General features: G+C 44.2%; 1 protein-coding gene across 1 annotated transcript in view; it reads left to right on the top strand.

Moving 5' to 3' along the window:
* Positions 1 to 23,340, top strand: part of SNAPC1 (small nuclear RNA activating complex polypeptide 1) — a 149,425-nt gene extending 126,085 nt beyond the window's left edge. The window contains exons 9-10 of the mRNA XM_078660332.1: positions 3,508 to 3,582; positions 22,757 to 23,340. Coding sequence (XP_078516458.1) covers positions 3,508 to 3,582; positions 22,757 to 22,812 — 131 coding nt within the window. The 3' untranslated portion in view covers positions 22,813 to 23,340. The remainder of the gene's footprint in view (positions 1 to 3,507; positions 3,583 to 22,756) is intronic.
* The last annotated feature ends 559 nt before the right edge of the window (positions 23,341 to 23,899 follow it).

Genomic DNA, 23,899 nt, shown 5'->3' with positions numbered 1-23,899 from the left:
ATGACCACCCAGGTCAGGTCGTTAGGTGTATGGTTCTGTTCAATGAAGTGGGTGGTCATTCTTGTTGTGGCTCTTTTGCACCTAATGTTACTTCTGTGCTCTACTATGCGGGTACTGACCTTTCTAGTGGTCATTCCCACATAATGTAAGTTGCATGTGCAAGTTATCAAATACACCACTCCACTGGTATTGCAATTGGAAAATTGAAGTAATTACCAGTGGCTGAGATTGATGTAAGCATTCCATCCATCACTTTTTTGTATACTTTAGTGTGTCATCATAAGTGGGACAGGTATGCCTAGACATGGGTCCCATGCCTGCTGTGTCACTTGGAACCAAGCTATACTTGTCTGATAAGCCCTAAGTAGGGCAAAACCGGTCCTTGATTGCTTGCGTTCCAGTTCAGGGAGGGCCTGGCCTGGCAGTTCGATCTGGAATGTTCCCATTGGAGCAGGGTCAAAACTGATTTGCCTATGACTGGGTCCAAATGGAGGTACCAGGGTGGGCAAAATAACAGTGGACTGGAATGAGGCCCAGAGTAATTACTAGTGGCTTAGATTAATTCAAGCATTCAGCCATCACTTTTTTGTAGACTTTAGTTTGTTCTAGCAGGGCAGTAGGTACTGAGATCTTTGGATGTGCAGATGTGGATCTTGGTGTCAGTACATAAACACCAATCATAAGGTTCATGTGACATGGTTTTTACTAGTAGGAAGTTGTGGAAATAGCACACAGTCTCATTTCTGGAATTTAATTAATGGCAATCGCATGCTAATGGCAAGCACACATTTTCTTTACTTTCCCTGAGAATGTTTGAGGGCAATATGTCAGAGTGAAATACATGCCAGCTGTTATAATAAATTGCAGATTTCACATCATCCAAGCTGTGAAGCTCCATCCTTGAATAAATATCATTTATTTGAACCTAAAATAAGTTGTGCATGATTGATAACGAAAATTATCCCATTTAGGTCACAGGACTCCCAACTGGTGGTAAGATCTTGGGCCCCCTGTATTGCTGACCCCACCCCCTCCATCGTCAGTGATTAAAAACCTAGGGATGAAGCAGGACACCACCTTTTCCATGTTGCTGCAGATCTCTACTATGGTGGGCCATCGCACTGTGAACAAATTCCTTCCCTTCCTTCCTCTGGAGGCTAGGGGAGTGGTGATTCACACTCTGATCACCTCACGCCTTGACTACGCTTACACCCTCTATTTGGGAGTTGGGGAGGCTCTGGTGAATCGCCTGCAGTTGGTCCAAAATGTGGCGGCTAGGCTTCTTTTGTATTTACCTAGATGTTCTTTGATTTTGTTGGCCCTGAAAGCCCTCCATTGGCTGCCCGTTAAGAAAAGGATCCTATTTAGAGCCATGGTTCTGGTTCATGTGGCAGTGCACTTGGCCAACCCTGGCTATCTTGCAAAGAGATTTGCCCAGTATCTCCCCATCAGAACGCTGCGTTCTGCCTTTGCTTCTGTTGATTCCTTGTCTTAAGTGTGGCCGACGAGGTGGCAAAGCTTTCTTTGTTCAAGCTGCTAAAGCTTGAAACGGGCTGCCACATAAACTTCGTCCGATTCCCCCTTAAGACTATATTCGGCAGAAAACTTAAAAAATTTTTTTTCTCTGTTGGGCAGTAAGGCCGGTGTTTTTTCTTTTTTCAAGTGGCGTACCACGGGGCTTCTCCCATTAGCACAGGAACACTCCTCGGAGTAGCGTGCACTCTATAAATCTCCCATCCATTCATTCATTAATAAGAGTGCCATTTGTCACTATCATCTGCACCTTCTCGCAGCCTCCATTACAAGTCCACATTTGAAGTTTGATTACAACTTCCTGTGCTGATAGCTTAGCTGCTTCTTACTACTTCCTTAGCTCCTAGATAACATTGCGTGAATGAAATATAACTGACAAAACTGATTGCCAAGTTCGATGACTGAGGACAATCGGGATATAGCAGAGAAGTTGCTCGTCCTAATCTTGTAAGAGAAACCTCTGCAGGCATAAAGTGGGGCAGGCTCAGTGCATACTTATTTTGCTGTTGTTATCTGCAGCAGCAGGCATAAATTAGAACAAGGCTTGGCTAGGTAGAAGAATAACCTTTTCTCCCATCAGCCTGCACAATTCCCATATAAGTGGGCATGGGACGGAGTTGGTCTGCACAAGCAGAAGAATTCCTTTTTCCGGCAGCTGCGGCCAGATCCTCATAGGACCAATGCACATCCGACCAGGTGGATGCCTGTCCCTTTAAGGACAGCTGCCAGAAATTAGGTACTGGATGGAATGAAGTGTGAATAAAGCTGCTCCTCCATTGTTAACAAGGTGCACAAAAAATACCCGCACAAATGGAGTGATGGATCATTTTCTATTCTAAAATATCAGTAAAGCTATTTGGAACATTTAGACCTACATCAACTACAACCGCATGAATCTGTGGTATTTGAAACGTCAATTATGTCCCTCTAATTCACCCCATGATCTCAATGATAGTTCTGGGCAGGTACTGTTTTGTTATCTGTTTGGCATTTTTTCTGAACAATGTCTTGTGTTGCGTTTTGATGTTGTTTTTTTGGTTCAGGAGTCAGGGATTCAGTTGCTTTCTGAATAGAATCCATAGAAGATAAATAATTGAATATGACAAACAGCATGATGAATGATTTACATTTGATATAAAATATTCCTTTGTGCATTCCAATTGAATTAAGCTCCCTCTGAAAGGCTAAACAGCAAATCGTAGTACGCTAAGGTACTATAATGTCTGTGGAAAGAGCCAAACCCCCTCTCTGTATTTTTGAAAGAATTGGTAAAAATACATCTTTGCTTACAGCTATGCTGTTAAGCCAGGCCTAAAATCAAGTTACCTGGTTATTACTTGTTGCAACATTTCTCCATTGTTGGTGGCATCTATACGACCTTGTCAAAATTGAGCATTTCCTTTTAGAATGATTCAGTACATCAACAATCACCAACAGATGATATTCGGTTGGATTATAAAACTTAGTTTGACATCATTCATTTGATGGTCCCTATAAGCTCCATATGAGAACTAAGTTAAATCATATGGGAAGATTATTTTCTAGACATTTTAACAATAGTCGGGTACCATATTTGTTAAAACGGTAGGTAAATATTGTCTTGCAGTTGTTCGCAAGGCCCATGAACCTGGTCCCAATTGTCAGAGCTACCAGTAATGGATCACACAATTTAGTGTGTAATGTGTGCTATTTTTGGATTGTGGATATAATTAACATGATCATTTATCAAGACTTAATAGATACTCCCCGATACATCGAAAGACTGAATACATTTTGTGAAAGTGCTTTGATGTCCCCGTAATGGCTGCCATTTCAATGTGGCAAAGATACTAACAGTGGATACAACTAGTTATATCATGAAACCTTTTCTCATGCTATAGGTAAAAATGTGCTGTCAGTCACCTTTGCAGTCTAGAGTCAAGATCAAATGCTTAGCAATGAAATCTTTAACCACTAACTTTGTCCACTGTTTAGTTTCAGATGAAACAGACATCCGTGGGAGTGTGAGTATGCCAGTAATTATAGAAGAAGATTCTTCCAGTGAGAAAGGTATGGAAGCAAATCAGTTAAATCATTGATTTTCATTCTGTGGTACTGTCTTTCTTTTTTTGTGCCTTCATGAAAAAATGGTGTACTTATTCCCTACTGGCTGTCCAACTCAGTAAGAATCCTCAACTCAGACCCATCATGAGACATTTTATTTTGGTTTGTATACACCAACATGCTGCCTTTTTAACAATTTTGGAATGGTTTAAGATGTATTAAAACATGCAGCGCCATCAGCACACCCTCAGAGGAACACTCATCTACAGACCCCCCGGCTCGGTTCAGCGACTCCATCGCCGACCTCGCCAGCACCCACACACTCGCCTCCACGGACTACATCCTCTTTGGGGACCTGAACTTCCACCTCGAGAACGACGACGCCAACTTCGCCACCCTGATCGACAACCTCGCCAACCTCGGCCTCAAACAACTCGTCACCGCACCCACTCACGCCGCCGGCCACACGCTGGACCCCGTCTTCTTCACAGGCACCCACATCGCCTTCGACCACACCACCAAACTCCACTGGACCGACCACCGTTGCATTAATTTCACCTTCAAGAAACCAATTACGCACCACCGCACCCAACAGCTGCCTTGCCGCTGCTGGAGCAAAGTCACCAAAGACCGGCTGATCACCACCCTCGCCCAGAACCCACCCACCGATCCCACCAACCCAGACGCCGCAGCCGCAACCTCAGACAGTGGATCGACGACTGCGCCAACACCCTCGCCCGCTCAAAAAACCCTCCAACAACCATGCCAGCAAGAGAGCCACCTGGTTCACCGACTAGCTCCAGACCTCCAAACGCGCATACCGGAAACTGGAGAAAATATGGCTCCACGAACGCACACCGGACAACCACGCAGCCCACAAGGACGCCACCCGCAGACATCACCACTTCATCAGATTAGTCACGAGATCCTCCTTTAAAGACCGCTTGGACAACAATGCACACGACAGCAAAGAACTCTTCAGCATCATAAAAGAACTCTCCAACCCCAGCACCAAAGCCAACGACATCCCGCCCTCACAAGAACTGTGCAACTCACTAGCCATCTTCTTCCACCGCAAGATCGCTGACATCCACAACAGCTTCAACACCACAACCGCCCGACTACGCCAGATTCCACCTCCCCTGGGAACACCACCAGCGCCATCTGCCTGACCTCCTGGTCCAACGTTAGCGACGAGGAGACATGCAAGGTCATGAACTCCATCCACTCAGGATCTCCGTCAGACCCGTGCCCCCACCATGTATTCAACAAAGCAGATACAGCCATCGCACCCCAACTACGGAAGGTCACCAACATCTCCTTCGAAACAGCAACATTTCCGGAAAGCTGGAAGCACGCTGAAATCAACGCCCTCCTCAAGAAGCCCAAGCAGAACCCCAAGGACCTCAAGAACTTCCGGCCCATCTCCCTGCTCCCGTTCCCGGCAAAGGTAATCGAGACAATCGTCAACAGACAACTGACCCGCCACCTGGAAGACAGCAACGTCTTGGACCCATCCCAGTCCGGATTCAGACGAAACCACAGCACCGAGACAGCCCTCATCGGCCGCCACAGACGACATCAGGCGCCAACTAGACAACGGCGAAACATCAGTCCCCATCCTCCTGGACCTGTCGGCCGCCTTTGACACGGTCTGCCATCGCACTCTAAAGACATGCCTCCTAGAAGCCGGAATCCAAGAGAAGGCCCTTGACTGGACCACATCCTTCCTCTCCGGCAGAACCCAGAGCGTCCGCCTCCCACCTTTCCGATCCGAAGCCACCGACATCATCTGCGGCATCCCCCAGGGCTCATCCCTCAGCCCGACGCTGTTCAACATCTACATGGCCCCCCTCGCACAAGTGGCCCACCAGCGCGACCTCAACATCATCTCCTACGCCGACGACACCCAGCTCATCCTCTGCCTCACCAAGGACCCATACACTGCCAAAACCAACCTCCACGAGGGAAGGAAGGCCATCACTGACTGGATGAGGAGAAACCGTCTGAAGCTGAACTCTGACAAGACGGAGTTACTCATCCTCGGACCCACCCCCTCAGCCTGGGACGACTCCTGGTGGCTCACCACACTGGGAACAGCACCAACACCCACCGACCATGCACGCAACCTAGGATTCATCCTCGACTCCTCCCTCTACATGGCTAAACAGGTCAACGCCGTCTCTTCCTCCTGCTACAACACCCTCCGCATGCTCCGCAGGATCTACAAGTGGATCCCGACCGGAACGGGGCACAGGCCCTCATCAGCAGCAGACTGGACTACGGCAAAGCACTCTACGCAGGTATCCCAGCCAAACACCTACGATGACTACAACGCATCCAAAACGCCTCCGCCCGACTGATCGTCAACGTCCCCCACCACAGCCATATCACCCCCACCTGAGAGACCTACACTGACTCCCCGTCGACAAGAGGATCACCTTCAAGCTCCTCACCCACGCACACAAAGTACTCCACAACGCCGGACCAGCCTACCTTAACAGCAGACTCCGCTTCTACACACCCACCCGCCAGCTCCGCTCCGCCAGCCTCGCCATCGCCGCAGTCCCTCGCATCCAACAAACAACCTCCGGCAGCAGATCCTTCTCCTACCTCGCCGCCAAAACCTGGAACACCCTCCCTACCCACATACGGCAGACCCAAAACCTACTCGCCTTCAGAAGACTCCTCAAGACCTGACTCTTCGAGCAGTAGCAGCAACCCCCCCCTCCCCTCAGCGCCTTGAGACCCTCACGGGTAAGTAGTGCGCTCTACAAGTACTCTGATTGATTGATTGAATGAGATGGCTCCCCCACAAGTATAACCTTACACAGAAATGAGTGTCAATTGTCAAAGACAGATTTTCCTATTTACAGCGATGGAAAGTCCTGGTTGTGGTAAGGCTACATAACTAAGTATTGCACATTTCGTTCCTTGCTTTCCATCTAGCAACTAAACGTCCAGTGGAAATACATTCCGATTATAATCGTTTAAATTTCCAGTCATCTGGAGAGAGTTGACTTCTGAAGATTAAGGCTATTTATGTGGCAAGTTGTTGGTGAGATTGATGTGCCATTTTTCAAATATGTTCTATGACCTGAGGAGAATACATCTTTTGATCTTATCCCTAGTTAAGATCTTTACTGTAAATAGACATACCAGAAGTAATGGGCTGTTGATGTGGAGGGATAACCAGTTCTATTTTTCCAGTTGTCACTGCATCAGGCTCCCTAACATCTCCTGCTTATGTGATTCTGTTACTTAATATAAGATAGTTTAAAAAATCTTCCTACATTTATTTTCAAGCTTCCACATGTTCGTCTCATGAACAGTTGCCTTCTTTCTTATTCTGATATAATTTGTTAATAGACTAAACCTCTTATTGAAGAAGCAATGGCAAATGTACCTCCACTGGGTAGAAAGAGAGCTACTGCTTCATCAAGCAAAAGTCTTGCATGCTCAGCATTGTATGTCTTCTTGCAAATTAGAGAAGGGCGTGCAAAAGAATTGAAGCACATCCTCTTGGGTAACTATTAAAAATCCAAATGTCTTTTTTCTTTTAAACTTAAGCTAAATCTGCTTTTTTTTTTTCAAAATTATCCGGGACCTGTGGTTTGCCATCTAAGTAGGTTATCATCTGCACTTGTATTGACTGTAGAAATTCTGCCTCCAGTTTAGGCTATTTAATGAAATATCCAGGTTTGAGAAATGAATGTAATGCAGGTATATATATTCATATATTTACATGTTTTTAATAATAATACATTGCTGTTAGTTTATTTTACTTTAGGCCGTTTGGTCCATTAGATATAATCATCAACCCCTTTAACAGTTAATCCTTTCCCTTTTAGACACAGTAAAATGTGCCACATTCTTCAAAATTGCAAACGTACCACACTTCTTTAACCCCTCCCCTGCTGGTGACCGAACCACTCCGTCATCAGCTGCGGTCGCGCTGTGCTGATGATGGAGCGGTTCTGCCACGGCCCGCTCGGCACGCCTTCGCGGCGCGGATTCCGCGCCTGCGCTGAGCGTTCCATTGAGCGGGCGGGGCCGTGACGGAACCGCTCCGTCATGAGCACAGCGCAACCACGGCTGGTGACGGAGCGGTTCCGTCACCAGCATGCGCCCGCCGCGCGGCCGCCCCGCCCCCCTAGCGCTGCGGCGGAATAGCCGCAGCAGTGAAGGGGTTAAAAATCGGCACAGTTTAAATTGTTTATTTTGTACATTTACAGTCATTCTAATACAACAATAATTTACAAGATCATCCTTCTGAAGTTTAAGTATTATGAAAGTATGATAAAGAATTGCCTAACGAACTGCTGATTACTCACCGTAGGAGGAAAAGCGTAGGCATCTATTATATACTTTGGTAAATCAGATGAAAAATATACAAAGATGCACAAAGTGCACAGCCTTTCTTTAGGTCATTTTGCACAACAAACTTCCAGATGAATTCGCCATTTATTTCAACTTGCACATTACCACAATTTCCTGAGTGCTCTAGTAGTTTGGCAACACATAAAGCATAACTATTATGCCTCATTTTGCACCAGTCAAATGCAGCAAGGAAGTCCATAGAACAGTGGCATAACTGTTCTGTAGTTGTAGTGGATTTCCGTACCAAAAAGCGAAAGGGCGACAATACAGCTCTGTTGTACGGAGACCTGGTCTAAATACACCCTGTTCCTAAGGAACAATCCACTCCTGAGCTAGTCCGTTCTCACTTTGCCTTTGCAGCAGTTTGGCAGAAACGTTTAGGGTAGGATAGAAGAATGAACCTGTACAAGTCTGGATGAGATCGTTCTCCAATCTTATAGTAGATTATCATATTTGCACCACTCCAAGAATCTGCTAAAAGCCCTCTGTCATTTACCTAGATGAAAGTGGTTTGTGATTTGTTGGCCGCCATTCAGGGTGAGGATGTATTATGGACACTAGTATTTGGGCTGTGACGAGTGCCTGGCTCAGTTTAAAACTTTCTGTAATTTTTTTTAGCTTTAGAAAGTTAAACCAGTTCAAGCAGGCCTCTGTGCATGGGAAATTCTGTCATTCTTTCGTCCACCTCTGAGCCCTAAAACCAGGTCACCTAACATACTATCCTTTACCTCAGACAAACTGGAATGATTTAAGGTCCAAAATAGCTAGAACAGGTTGCAAAGTTCTCTTAATTCTGAAACAACGACCTGTTGCATTAAAAACAACCTTTCCTCATTGTGCCACTTTATTTTGTCTGTATTCTTGAACAAACCCTTATTAAATTGGAAATATTTATTTACTGACAAACTGGAGGAATCTATTGTGTGTGTGCAAATATTGCTATTCTGTGGTATGCTCTTTTCTTATGGATACTTCAGACCTCTGAATCCTCACCTTTTAGATATCCCCAGGTGTTAGACTGAATCTGGAAGATTTAAACAGCAATGCAGCAATGAATGGAGCTGCTTATAGCGCTACCTCTGCACACTGACATTACTTCTTTTCTGTCCACACCCTCAGTCGACGAGCCTTTTCCCTAAAGAAAAATCTGACTCTGTGTTCAAGGGCATCACGTCCCCTCCAAAGACTCAGGGATTTAAACCTTGCCGGGACTTTTGTGACAGACCCAAATGAGGGTTGTGCCTTTGGTGTTTGAGTGCAGGGCCATGCTTGAAGTCATGCAGGGAGTGCGCCCTCATAAACCGCAAGGCGATCCACAGTCACGAAGAAAAGCTGTTCATGGCGAAACTCCAGCAGAAACTGTGCAAGTGCCACTCCCACTTAAAGTTGAGAACGCAAGCTTCTTGCCCACTTCCAAAGCCATTCCCATGACAGGTCCTCTTCATGGGGAAGTCTTTGATTAAGACTAAATCTAAGTCGAAAATTGATACAAAGTCGAGCCAAATCACCCCCATCTCGCCACTCAGGCTCCAGGAAAGTCATGAGTAAGTTAATGTGCCACTATGTCTCACTAAGGAGCTGATTCTGCAGCTCCTCTTTATGCACCCCAAACTTCGAGGGCTGTCGGCGTTGCAGTAAATGCATACTTTTAGGGAAACCATGTTGTGCTGCTTTGGCACTACTTCGATTTCCTCTGGCGTGCTTTCGGAACTGCAGGAGTCTCCATTTGGGATATCGCAGCGGATCCATGTTCTGCACTGGCTGTGTTCTTTGAACCTACCTCAGGTTCCGCTCTGACCTTCCATTCTGACACCAAGATCTGTGCCAGTCCCTTGTACATCATCACCAGTCCCACCACTGCCAAAAGAGGACTTTTCACCGATGGTAGTGTCCGACGCTGAACCAAACTCTTCCACTTGGGCACCTATGGTCTCAAGACAGTCTAACTTGGATAGAACATTGCCTTCATGGAAATGACACTGGAGATGATGGAAAATAATTTCCCCCACATTATAACCACAATTTGTGTAATAGACCTAAAAGAGGCTCATAGGTTGGACATTTGGTCTCACACAAGGAGCCATAACCTGGCCCTGTTGGGAGTAAGGACAAAAGTTCTTTGATATCACAATAGAAGGGCCAGCAGTAAAAAAGAGAAAGGAAAATAAGATGGATGGTACATTTTGTATGAGGTTCTCAAGTAAAGTTTCCTGAGTCTCTTAGGAAAATGAAACATTCTCACCTACATTTAGTGGCATGCTTCTTCATAGGATGATTTATCTCATCCCAGAACATTTGACTGGGGCGGCCTAAACCTAAATATGGGAGCTCTTAACATCTTATGGTGGGATCAGATCTACTGCCATGTTTGCATACTTAAGCTTGTGTCTACCCCAGACCCTAATCTATTTGGGATGATGCTGACAAGATTAAACTTGAGTAGTGGATGGTCTGGGAATTGTATTTTCTTTACATCCATGTATTAGTGATTTTTAATGTAATTATGTTTCAGCCCTAAATCACAGACACTCTGGGTTTATGGCTTTTATCAGGACACAAAGAGGAAATGGCAGTGATCCCTAGCCTCAGGACTCTGCCTAAATTCTGTCTTCCATATAGGAGGTAAAACAATTCGCATACATGCTACTGTTCTTGCCTGGTGTGGTATACTTCATTCGGTCTTTGCCTAGTATAGTGAAAGGGAGCATCACTTAGATCTATACAATACTAGAGGGGGGTGGAGCTTGCCTGATACCAAGATAGTCGCATAGACTGAGAGCTCCACCGAGCCATTTAACAATCCTTCACTTATCCAGCATTTGTGCAGACTAATAGCCCAAGATTGAATTGGCAACAACATCGGTGAGCGCCAGGACCACAAAGAACTGAGCATATCGCATCGCGACCAACTACAAGGGCCATAGTGGACGGTAGGCGTGCAGCCCCAGTGAGAGACCGCGAGCGCCTGATCCGGGGCATGGGCGGAGGATCGACCGGGGATACCGAGGCGCTCCCTCCCCTTCAAGAGCACCAGCGTAGAAAACACATGCCGATTTCCTGCGGGGACGGCGCCTTCCTCCCACCAAGAAACAAAACAGCACATACCCAGTGACGCAGTGAGTCGCAGGAAGACTGGGAGGACTGCAGAGACGCTGCCACGCTTCATCCGGGCCTAACCGGTCCTAGAGGCCCTTGCGAGGGAGAGACGCGAGGAGCGCACATCTGACCTGAGGCCATGGGAAAGGTGGACAAGCTACAACCTAAACTCCACTTTGAGTATCAGAAGTCCAGGCATCGAGAGCATGACCTCAAAGAAGTCATGACGATGCATTCCAGAGAACCAGAGCCTGCGGAAGGTGATATCTGCACCATACTGGCTGCAATGCAAAAAAGCCTACAACAGAGCTTGTCAACCATTGATGGCAAACTTGACTCGTTGGCACTACGAATGGACCGCTTGACTGAACGGATAGACAAGCAGGCGCAGATGCAAGATATGACTGAGCGAACGGTCACGGAGGTCGAAGAACTTGGACCAAAATCAGATGGGAAAACTGTTATTAACTTTACAAGATGAAGCTCGCTCTCGCAGAAGCAACATTGGAATTACGAGCCTGCTGAAGTCAACAAATGTGGGCAACATGGAACTATACGTAGAGAAGTTATTGGAGTCACTGCTGGGTCGCAGTACGTTCTCACAGATGTTCATAGTAGAACGTGCGCATCGCTCTTTGGGGCCAAAGCCTTCCCCTGGGGCACTGCCGAGGCCTATTATCACCAAACTATTAAATTACAGCGACAGAGATGCAGCACTAAAAGCGGCCCGAGAGAAAAAATCATTGCAGTACGAGGGTTCCGCTTTATCGCTCTATCCAGACTTTACAGTTCGGGTACAAGAGGCGCAACGACAATTTGCGGCACTAAAGAAGCTACTGCGGTAACAACATTTTCACAGACCCTAAAACCTTGCACAAAGCTCTGAAGGACTGGGCAAAGGACAGACCTCATCAAACCTCCCCGCTGATCCACGGAGAGGCTGCAGGAAGCGGCTTAGAAGACCAAGTATGACAGAGGAAACAACATTCTGGGACAGATAAGAGCTTTATTGGTGGGGAGGCAGGCAATGTATTAATGACTTGATTTCAAGCAGGAACTGGCGCTAATATAGAGAGGCGAGATAGTATACAGGGCACCGCAGGGGGGACCTGAGCTGAATTACAACCATGTTTAAATGTTGGTAAGGCGCGCCAAGCTGAGCTTAGACTGCATATGAGGTTTCATGCTCTGATACGCTAGTGCCGAAATGTTAGCGTGATGCACAAAAAACGCTAGATGGCGGCAGGACCAGGTGAAATACCGAGAGCGCTTGAGAAGAGCCAGACCTCTGGCAACATCTGCCCATGTGTGTAACACACAACCTTTTTCGTTTATTGAAAGATGCAGATTGTTTTGATAATGTTGCAGATGTTAATAATTTTTTGTTAAAGGGAGTATCGCCAGCGCAAGGTTGGGTTTGCGTGGGTGGGGAGATACAAAATATAGGCTATATCCATGGAACAAATGAACACAGTACAGTATTTACATAGACTACTTTGCTACATAACAACACGTAGAAACATCCAAGCACTGGAAAGGTAGGAAACATCGTACTCCTCCACTATGTATGGCGCAGTCGTCAATTGGTAAGATTAATGCTTTGACCTGGAATGTCAGGGGGCTGAACGATTACAGAAAGTTGAGGAAAGTAATGGCCTATCTCACCAGGCACACCATTGATATAGCGCTCTTGCAGGAATCGCACTTCACACTCAACAGTCGCATGCTCCACTGCTGGGGATTGCAGGGCAACGTTCATGTGGCAGGGTACACGTCCCGTGCCAAAGGCGTGCTCAGTTGGGTTAACCCGAAGGCAGGGCTACAACTGGAACCACTAGAAACAGACTCAGAGGGGAGATATGTCATCTCAAGATGCAGAGGGAAGGGGTTAGATCTGCTTATAATCAATATATATGGCCCGAATTACGATAACCCCAAATTCTATGCAGCGCTAATCAGGAAGATGCAGAATTACGAGACCAGTCCTCAGTTATGGGGTGGGGACTTCAACTGCGTAATAGACCCGCAACTAGACAGGTCGGGAGGCCCAGAAAGGCGTCCCACTGCAGCGGCCCGAGTAATCACAAGTGCGTTGACGCAGCTAGATCTACACGATGTCTGGAGAACAAGCCCTCCTGGTAAAGGGGGATATACACACACTTCTATGCGTATCACATCTTGCATACTAGAATTGACTACTGGATGGCCACTGGCAACATGTACACTCAGATTTGAGACTGTGTGGTGCTACAGCGCACCTTCTCAGACTATTCTCCAGTACTGTTGACCTTGGAGAGTCCATGTAAGCATATTCCATTCTTCACTTGGAGATTCCCCTTATACTCATTACTAGCCCCTGTCTTTAAGTCAGAACTCTCAGAAGCGATTGAAACTTTCTTCGACCACAACATAGGGTCGGTGGATACCTTCTCAGTTGTGTGGGAAACTTTTAAAGTCTACATTTGAGGGATGGCTATGGCCAAGCATTCTGGCGTACTTATCTGACCTAGAGGGTAAGCTGAAGGCACTTGAATGAAGGCTTCTCTCTGGAGCCGATGAGCAAATGCAGGAGGAATTTAAAGAATTGCTGACCTCAAAAGCCCCTGTACGTAAGACTAGGTCGGCCCCGTGGTATACCGATGAATTGCGCATGGTTAAAGCCAGATGTAAAAGATCTGAACCTCTGTGGCGCAAGGATTATGACCCAGCCCGTAAAGAGGCATATAGGTTGAGTCTGAAGGAGTACCACGGTGAGATCAACAAGGCCAAGAGAACATTAATCCAAGGGAGAATAGATTCCTCGGTAAATTCTTCCAAAGAGCTCTTTTTAATATATAAAGAGCTCACGGTGCCTACAAGGGTAGAGACTAAAGATCTCTATTCCCCGGTGATATGCGAATCCATCGCAGATCATTTTGTGAATAAAGTGGAACAGATTTATAAGTCCTTTCAGCAGGATCCAGTTGATGGAAACCTTATGGGGGATAGTGGCCAGACATCTATTAAGAAAGCTCATCTTAGGGAATTCATGGTCCCCCCAAGGGAGGAACTGATAAACCTTATCATGAGTATTCAGTCAGGATCACCTTTATATGTGGTTCAGCCCAAAATCCTTAGTGAGCAGGTCCATCTCCTGTGGAACTACATCAGTAATTTGGCGTCCCTTTCATTTCAAGAAAGATATGTGCCTGAGGAATGGAAACTGGCACAGGTAGTTCCCATTAAAAAAAAGGCTAATTTGAATATTTCCCAAATGGATAACCTGCGGCCCATTTCTCTTCTTCCTTTCTGTGCGAAGGTGGTGGAAAAACTGGTGAATAACCAGCTGGTCAAATTTGTGGAGGATAATCAACACCTGCATGCCTCCCAGTTCGGTTTTAGGGCTAAACATTCAACTGAGACTGCCCTCCTTTCCTCAACAGAGATGCTTCGTCAGAGAGTTGATGAAGGACAGACCGCCGCTTTAATATTGCTGGACTTAAGTGCGGCATTCGATACCGTGTCGCACTCTAAACTCCTGACTAGTTTGAGTGAGTTGGGGATTGAGGGGCCAGCCTATGAATGGATGGTCTCTTTCTTGGCGGACAGAAAAATCCAAATACACTGTCTCCCCTTTAGATCCACGTCCCGTACTCTAAAACAAGGGGTCCCGCAGGGCTCAATTTTGAGCCCTACATTATTTAATCTTTATATGGAACCCCTGGCTAGGATGGTGGAGTCCTATGGGGTGGACATTGTATCTTATGCGGACGATACGCAACTGATGGTTACTCTATCTCACAACCCAGTTGAGACGGCGGATAATTTCTCTGCATGTCTGGCATCTCTAGCAGCTTGGATGAAGGGCAATTGCCTTCGCCTCAATGGCAATAAGACTGAACTTTTGGTGATTGGTTCATCTCCATCCATTTGGTCATCCGCGTGGTGGCCTATGGAATTAGGCCCGACACCTGTCCCCTCCGATACAGTGAAGAACTTGGGTGTTCTGTTTGACACCAAGCTCTCGTACTTTCAACACATTGCCAAGATAGCAGGGAAATGCTATGGCATATTAAAGATCCTACGTAAGATCTTGGATCTTTTACCTATTATAGCTAGGAAAACACTAGTGCATGCCTTGGTCACGTCCCACCTTGATTATGGGAATTCCCTGCTGTGTGGCCTCAGTAATAAGGGCCTGTACCAGTTGCAATGTGTGCAAAATGCGGCGGCCAGGCTGGTTTTAAAGCTGCCTAAGAACTCCTCGGGGAAAGGTGCGCTACAGACTTTGCACTGGCTCCCCGTGAGAGAACGTATTCGGTTTAAGACCATGTGCATAAGTCATCGTATTGCACATGGCAAGGGCCTGACGCATTTGCATAGGTTACTTACCATATATCGCCCAAATCGTCTTCTAGGATCGATGGGCAGTATGCAGTTTTCTGTCCCCCGCATATATAAATCACGGATGGGTGGGTGCTCTTTCAGGTTCTTGGCAAGTAAGCAGTGGAATGGTCTTCCTATGGAGCTTCGTATGGAACCTTCGGAAACGAGGTTCCGACAGAAGCTCAAAACCTATCTGTTCCCTGCACTTTAACATCTCCTTAGTTCTTCTTCCCCCTTCCCATTCTGTTTTCTGTGTGGGTGATGATCTTGTCTTTTATTCTAGTAGGACTACATCCTAGCGCGGAGACGCACTGTTGTAGTGTATTCAGGTGCTTAATAAATGTTTTTATTATTATTATTATTATACCATGAAACGGCAGACTCAGAACTGAAGCACTTGGGCAAATACGCAACGGCCCACACTTATGGAGAGGGTGAGAGGCAGGCTCTGGTCAGGCTTCTCTAATAAAAAAACGCAGGGAAACAGCAGGGGTGGTAGAGATAATGATTAGCAGGGAAAACCAGTCAGTGACCCAACATTAATAGTAGACCGGTTCAAACAGTATTATGCCACACTATACTTCTTCAGTACTAGGGGACTTGACGAAGAGATACAAGATACCTTGCACACATTAAACTTCCCTGCCTCTAGAACACGCACCGGGAATACCTCATGCGTTCACTGGAGAAAGAGGAGATTATAGCCGCATTGGCCGGAATGAGGACTGGCAGCGCTCCGGGTGCTGACGAATTAACGGTATCCTTTTATAAGGAATTCAAAGACATACTTATTCCACACCTGAGCACGCTATTCGAAGAGATAAGTGAAAGCGGCCAGATGCCTCCTTCCATGAGAGAGGCTCTAATCATTGCCATACTGAAGCCGAATAAACCACCGGCGGAACGTGCATCGTACCGCCCTTTGTCATTGCTAAATGTCGACACAAAGCTATATGCTGAAATACTTGTGAATCGCTTGACCCCACTTGTTCCGCTGCTGGTAGCATCGGAGCAAGCTGGATTTATTCTTAGCAGACTTCTAACCTGCGCACAGTTTTTGGCACGATCCAACATACTAGGCAAGGTGTGCGGGCAATCACAGTTTTCCTAAATATGGAAAAGGAGGTGTCCTTTTGCAAATGCTTGGAGTACTTTACAATAGCCCAACAGCCCGTATCAAAATCGGTGACATGGTCACTGACACGATACATATCGCTAGAGGCACATGGCAGGGGTGTCCGCTCTCCCCGATACTCTACGCGCTCGTAGCGGAGCCACGGGCCTGCGTGATGTGGGAATACCACAGCCAGATGGGTATTCGCTTCCGGGGGTATGATCTAGTCCTATCCACGTATGCAGATGATACGCTGCTCCTCAATAGGGACCCGGAACAAAATCTTTCCCCAGTATTGCGCGAAGTAGTCAAGTTTGGTGCAGTGTCTGGCCTTAAAGTAAATTGGACCAAATAGTTTATGTTCCTGCTTACACCCAGCACAAAAAAATGTGCCCCTGATTTCCCTCTACAGTAGTCGACGTACTCGGTGCGATATCTCGGGATACAAGTACATACTGACTCGGAGGTGGTCATTAGGGAAAACTATTGGGTCGCCATCAGCAAACTGTAAACTGACATAGTGCGCTGGATCCGATAGCCATTATCGCTGGCGGGCAGGGTTTCAATCATGAAGATGATTATACTACACCGATTCCTGTTTCTGTTCACTAATATCCCAGTGGTCCGTTCTAGCTCCCTCTTCAGAAGGCGAACATATATCCTACTCAGACTTGCATGGGCTGGTAAACACGCCTGGGTCAGGTGTGAAACTTACACTTCCATATCATATGGTGGGTTTAGGCGCCCCAGACTGTAATCTATACTATAGGTTTGCGCAAAGTGCACACGCCTACTATTGTAAGCATGGGCTCGCAGACACACCACACATACAAATCGAGAAGGTGGATGACAGAGCTACTCCCCCTGCCTGCAATACTATTTGCTCCACTGGACCGTAGAACCAGGATCTTTGATTCAATCAATTCAACAGTACACGCTTGGCACCACCTCCTGCAGCCACAAGATGGAGCAATATTATACTCTCCGCTTGCTCCTCTAGAGTGGTGTCGTTGGCTATCAGCATGTACAGACAGAGGTGTGACCCGGGCATTAAACGACATGAACATCATCAAGATTTGTGACATGTTTGCAAAGGGTTCAGTGAAAACTTAGGACAAAGTGAAAGTGCAAGACCAGCAGGAATCGCAGCTCCACAGCTTCCAATTCCATAGGATGAGGCATTCCTTAAAGGAAATACTGGGCAACGACTTGGCCGAGCCGCCAAATGTGGCTGCTCTCACATTTCTGATAAAAACGGAGTCGCTGGTACATATTGTCTCCAAATTGTGTAAACTGGCTCAGGGCTATCGAGCTAACCATTACACCAAGGCCCGACTTGCGTGGCAGACTGATTTAGAGAAAGAAATAGATGATGCAAAGTGGAAGTACTGCTGCAAGAGCATGAAACGTATCTTCCTAAATGGCCGCTATAGGTTAATTCACTTCAAATTCCTCAACAGAGTGTACTACTCCCCCGAGAGATTGCATAGGTAAGGGTTGTGAGACGCCGCTGACTGCGAGCGATGTGGCGCTAGCCTGGTGGATTTTTTCCACCTCGCATGGCTGTGTCAAGAAATAGCAGACTTTTGGGTCTGGATTTTTAAGACTCTTGAGGAAATCACTGAGGTAATACTGAGGCCGGACCCCATGCTGGCCCTACTGGGTTATTCCCCACACTTGCCAAAATCTAGTAGAAGACTGGTGGATATGGGTGCTGCTTATAGCTAGACGAAGGATAGTAATGTGCTGGTCCCGTGGCTCGGCCCCTACTGTCACCTGCTGGTCGAGCAACATGTTATACTGCAGCACGCAGACTGAAAACTTTAGTGAACTCCTTCCCCCATGGGTGCTGCTTATAGCTAGACGAAGGATAGTAATGTGCTGGTCCCGTGGCTCGGCCCCTACTGTCACCTGCTGGTCGAGCAACATGTTATACTGCAGCACGCAGACTGAAAACTTTAGTGAACTCCTTCCCCCGCGCACCCTCCCGAAGAACTTTTGGGAACAGTACAGAACTTATTTGGTAGCTAAGGAAAATGATGCCATGAGCGAAGAAGACCCAGCTCATGAGTAGGTCATAGTGGGACAGAATGAATAGCTGCAATGGCTGTACGGGCCCGATAGGCGCTCCAGGGGCTTATCCTAGGCGCAACTGCTTGAACTGCGGTGGTACTCTGATGCAATGTTAATGTAATAGTAATAGGGAATGTCTTTCTGTGTTGCTAGTTACTGATATGATGTTAAAGGATAACTAGGCTGAACGAGACCCACGGCAAGTATGTACTGTGACGTAAAGGAGTGACAAGATCCCTTCATGAACTGTCATAATGTCAGATATGCTTAAGATCTCACCTGAGAGAACAAAAAAGTCCTTAAAAGTAAATATATGGATCATGTGTTGAAAAACGGACTGCAAGGTACAATAAACACATTTAGTTGCAATCCATTTTCAATAAATTATTAGTGTGCAGAAGGTATCAATAAGGTTCTAAACATGAGAAGAATAAAGTACATAAAAGCAATATTCAGACTAATATATCAAAATAAAATGTATTTAAAAATTACAATACGTTATATTTAGGTTTAAAAACATCTCATTATAGAAGTACAATATTGTTGGTTCTTATGGATACATATTTATACATCACAAGAAAACTACAAAACAGTCGACGCAGCTTTTTTGGTGAGATGTAACTCCTTCACCTTCTTCAGGACAGAGTTTTCAAAACACAATCTAAATAGCAGAAGACATTACATTAAAATAGAGTACAATAGGAATCTGCTTAAATTTAAAATTAGCTATATTTGTAAACAGTTTTACAATCCTTTGCTTTAAGTACACTGATACACACAGAACTTGTTTGGAATAAGCCCGTTAGATTAATACAATCAACTTAAAATTAAAACAACACACTCTGCTCAAATTTAAACACATGATCCATAGAATGTATTAGGGGAAGAGAGGACATTGCTGCAACCTACCTAATTCAAAATTAACTATAACAAGGCTTTTAAGTCACTCAAATATAGCGGAAGAAAGACTCATCCGTAAAGTTTAAAAAGTTTAAAAAGGAATGACCTAAAGAAAACAAAGTTTGTCTTTAAAAGAAGTTTTTTTTTAAAGTATTTACAGATGACTTCCTTCTATGCTTGAAGTCTGTGCATACTGGGCCATACCTTTGTGTTAGTAAATACTCCTTAGATTTTCGTTCGTAAGAGCCACAGATGAATGTGACATAAATTTCGTTTTAAAATAAAAGACCTTTGAAAATTAAAAAGAAAATAAAGGGTCAGTTTATTAATTTTAATAACCTCTTTTATTCCCCATGGGGCACTTCCAAGAGTGAGTTTGCTTACCATTTAAAAGCAGGACAATACGCAGCATAACCAGTGCGCCGTGGCGTTGGCTACATTTGTTAGGGATCGCCATTTCCAATAATTGAAGATACTATGATGGATAAAATATCGTATAGGTTTTGGACCCACTGTTAAGATTATTTATGGTCTGATAGAAAGGCAATTGTGACTGATTACATTCAATTAAATTCCAAAATTTAATGGCATTGTTTTACCAATTTTATAAAAACTCGACTTTAAGCATCATAAAGGAGTGTCGCATCAGGAAAATAACACTCCTTTAAATATGGGCATTTGAACCCAGCATTTGTCCATATGCGCGCAAATGAACGAGAAGGGTCTTATATCACAAATGAGTATAGAAGGGGTCAGACGTCCCTAATTCATGTCTTACATGTAATATGACTGTCTCTAGCACAGCTCTATGGGGCTGGGCTCAAGATTCTGTTAAGGGACTACTGCTTTGACGCTTTAAAACAGGGCAAACACTTAGCAACGACTCTGCATTTGCAGCACATACTGGATACAAATTCTGCAGCCTTCCTGCTTTAACGAACGTCTTCCGGGTCAGGATACTCATAAGAGCCGTGCCGGAAGACGTTTATATACGCTGTAAAAAAGACCACTTGATAATAAGCGGTCTCGAATTAAAAGATGCATCGAGGGGTTTAAATCTTCTAAATAAAACACAGTCCACCTACAAACAATATTAAGTAGAAAATCTCAGATTGGGAACGAACTAAAGAAGGTGTTTCTTCTATATTACTTATTGCTTATGTTTCGAATGCGAACATGGCAGCCATCTTGAATTGGTAATCGGAGGATACCGCATTAACTGGCAAACCACTTTAGATGTATGCACGGAGATTTTTTGAGATTAAAAACCCTTTTTCGATCTTAAGTCAAACTCTATGGGTTTAGAATCAACATAAGCAAGCAAAAACATGTTTTACTTGATGTGTATTTATATAACAAGGATCATAGCGGCCATCTTTAAATGGCAAACACAAAAAAAAATTATTATGACAACTATGGGGTGGATTCAGACAACCCCCTTAGGTTAGTAATGTCGTCAATACAGTTATTGAGCCCTCATACACATTATAGGGCGGTATTTTAGGAGATTAATTAAATAGTAAAGAAGATTGGGAAAAACTAATTTAATTATTGTACTTATTGTTGTTTGTAGGTTTTGCACCCAACAAGCTTGTCCTATTTGAGTAGTGTCTCACAATCTACCTCAACGCAACCTGTAATATCTAAAAATTATTTGGTCCTAAAATACCGCCCTATTATGTGCATAAGGGCTCAATAACTTTATTGACGACATTACTAACCTATTTGAAAACAACATTTATGTCACATTCATCGGTGGCTCTAACTAACGAAAATCTAAGGATTATTTACTAATACAAAGGTATGCCCCAGTATGCATTGATTTCAAGCATTGAAGGAAGTCCTCTGTAAATACATTTAAAAAAAACGTCTTTTAAAGACAAACTTTGTTTTCTTTTGGGTCATTCCTTTTTAAACTTTACGGATGAGAGTCTTCCTTCCGCTACATTCCAGTGACTTAAAAGCCTTGTTATAGTTAATTTTGAATTAGGTAGGTTGCAGCAATATCCTCTCTTCCCCTTATACATTCTATGGATCATGTGTTGGTTAAATTTGAGCAGAGTGTGTTGTTTTAATCTAACAGGCTTATTCCAAACATGTTCTGTATGCATCATTGTACATAAAGCAATGTTTTGTAAACCTGTTTACAAATATAGATCCTTTTAAAAATAAGCAGATTTCTATCCTACTCTATTTTAATGAATTGTCTTCTGCTATTTAGATTCTGTTTTGAAAACTCTGTCCTGAAGAAGGTGAAGGAGTTACATCTCACCGAAACACCATGTCAACTGTTTTGTAGTTTTCTTGTGAGATGTAAATATGTATCCATAAGGACCAACAATATTGTACTTCTATAATGAGATGTTTTTAAACTTAAATATTACATATTGTCGTAATTTTTAAATACATTTTATTTTGATATAATAGTCTGAATATTCCTTTCATGTACTTTATTCTCCTCATGTTTTGAACTTTATTGATACCTCCTGCACACTGAAAATTTATTGAAAATTGATTGCAACTAAATGTTTTTATTGTACCTTGTAGTCAATTTTTCAACACATTATCCATATAGTTACTATTTTACTGATTAGGGGCTATTTTGTTCTCTCTAGTGCTACCCCGTCCCTTTTCTGAGTATTAGGGTACCTCCTTTTACCTCCTTTTCTTTTAATTAAGAGCTCACCTGTGCATTGTCTCTGATTTCTTTTTTTTTGTTTCTTTTTGTGTGATTCATGTATGAAAATTTCAATAAAGTTTTAAGAAAATAATTAAAAAAAATGTATAAAATACTAGAACCGTTAAATGCATGTTGATAGAAGTCTGCAATTCAGTAGGGATTACAATAGCATGCTTATAGGCCACGTAGACTTATTTTTTGATACCTCATAATGAGGGCCTAGAAGGTAAATTAGCTAGTTTACAAGTGATTCTCGTCTTGAAGATAAGTTGGTACAGGAAACAGATCCTCGATTAGTATTTAGACTTCAAAAGTAATACGTCTGTATTCAGAAATAAATCCTGGTTCAGATCATCACTCCTAATTCGATGTTAAAAGCATAATTGACGTTTGGCACGTAGGTGAGTGAAAAATCAGGTTTATTTGGTTAATATTACACTGAGTTTTGCCCGAACAAAGATGTAGAGTGGATCTATACTTGTGTTCTTATTTGTTGTCTCTTGCAAGCAAAATGGGTTGCGTGATATGTTAAAAAATTTGAAAATTTTACTTTAAACCATCTTTGTTTTCAGAAGCTCCATGTGTGAAGAGGAAAAAGCGCCAGGGGAAGGCACTGAAAAAACGTTAACAAAACGTAGACTTCTAGGATGTCCTCCTATGCCAGGTGCTGGATATGGAGTTCAGATTAAGAACTAAGCCTTCAACAAATTCAAGATGTCTGCTTTCAAACCGAAATGATGTGACCTGCTACAGAAGGAGTTAGATGATTACTCTCGGCACCAGCTACACCGCCATTCTTGCTCTTCAATCAACAGAGTCAGTAATGTACACTACACAGAAGTGCCACCCTGCTGGAACACATTACCGTTAACGATGGTAAAATACAGCCAGACGCGGAAGGGTTTATTAGAAACGTGCAGAACCAATGTTTTGAAATATTGTGTGGCAGACAAACTAATATGCCCTGAGTGTAAAGAAAATGTATTGCTGATGCAGTAGCAAACAAACTGCAACCGAAATGAGCACATAAACCTCGCTTAAGGCAGAGAGGACTTTTGCTTTGACCGTTTTTTTTTTTTTACAATGGCAACTCTGATTTATTATCTTGATGAGCATCTATTGATTGCAATAAACTGTTCTGCCATAAAGTAAACAATGTTATTTGGATTTAGTCTTTTTGTAAATTGGGTCAGTAGTGCAAGACATTCAATCATTTGTTTTATTCAGTGGCATGCGTTTTAAGCTTTCCTATTGTGTCACCGGACAGTCGTGGGCAAGGTGCATTTAAGTAAGGAAATTGCCCACAGTCTGGCCACACCACAGTGTGCATCTTGGAGACATCGCTTCACCACACTGTGCCTCACTGTTTTTTTTTTTTTTTTTTTGTAAAACAAAATTTTTATTGTCATAGTTGCAGATTCAGCACAGGACCCCGACTCCCAGGGGAGCCTGTCGCAATAAACATCACAGTAACATTTGCATTTGACTTTTCCACTGTATAAACAAATACCACAAAGAAAACATAAATCACCCCCCAACCCACCCAACAGTACCCCCCCACTCCCCAACTCCCCCCTCCTGCAGTTGCACAGCTTCCAATAGGACCAGGGAAAAATAGCTAGGAAAAGAAAACCACACTGAACATGTATTACACCAGACACATAATCGTACACATCTAGTCCATGCGTCCCGCCCCCACCACACTCCAGACTCTC

The sequence above is a fragment of the Lissotriton helveticus genome, chromosome 9, assembly GCF_964261635.1.
Source record: "Lissotriton helveticus chromosome 9, aLisHel1.1, whole genome shotgun sequence".
In the NCBI taxonomy this organism is placed as follows: domain Eukaryota; kingdom Metazoa; phylum Chordata; class Amphibia; order Caudata; family Salamandridae; genus Lissotriton; species Lissotriton helveticus.
The sequence above is the reverse complement of the archived record's forward strand: the minus strand, read 5'-3'. Positions and strand labels throughout refer to the sequence as shown.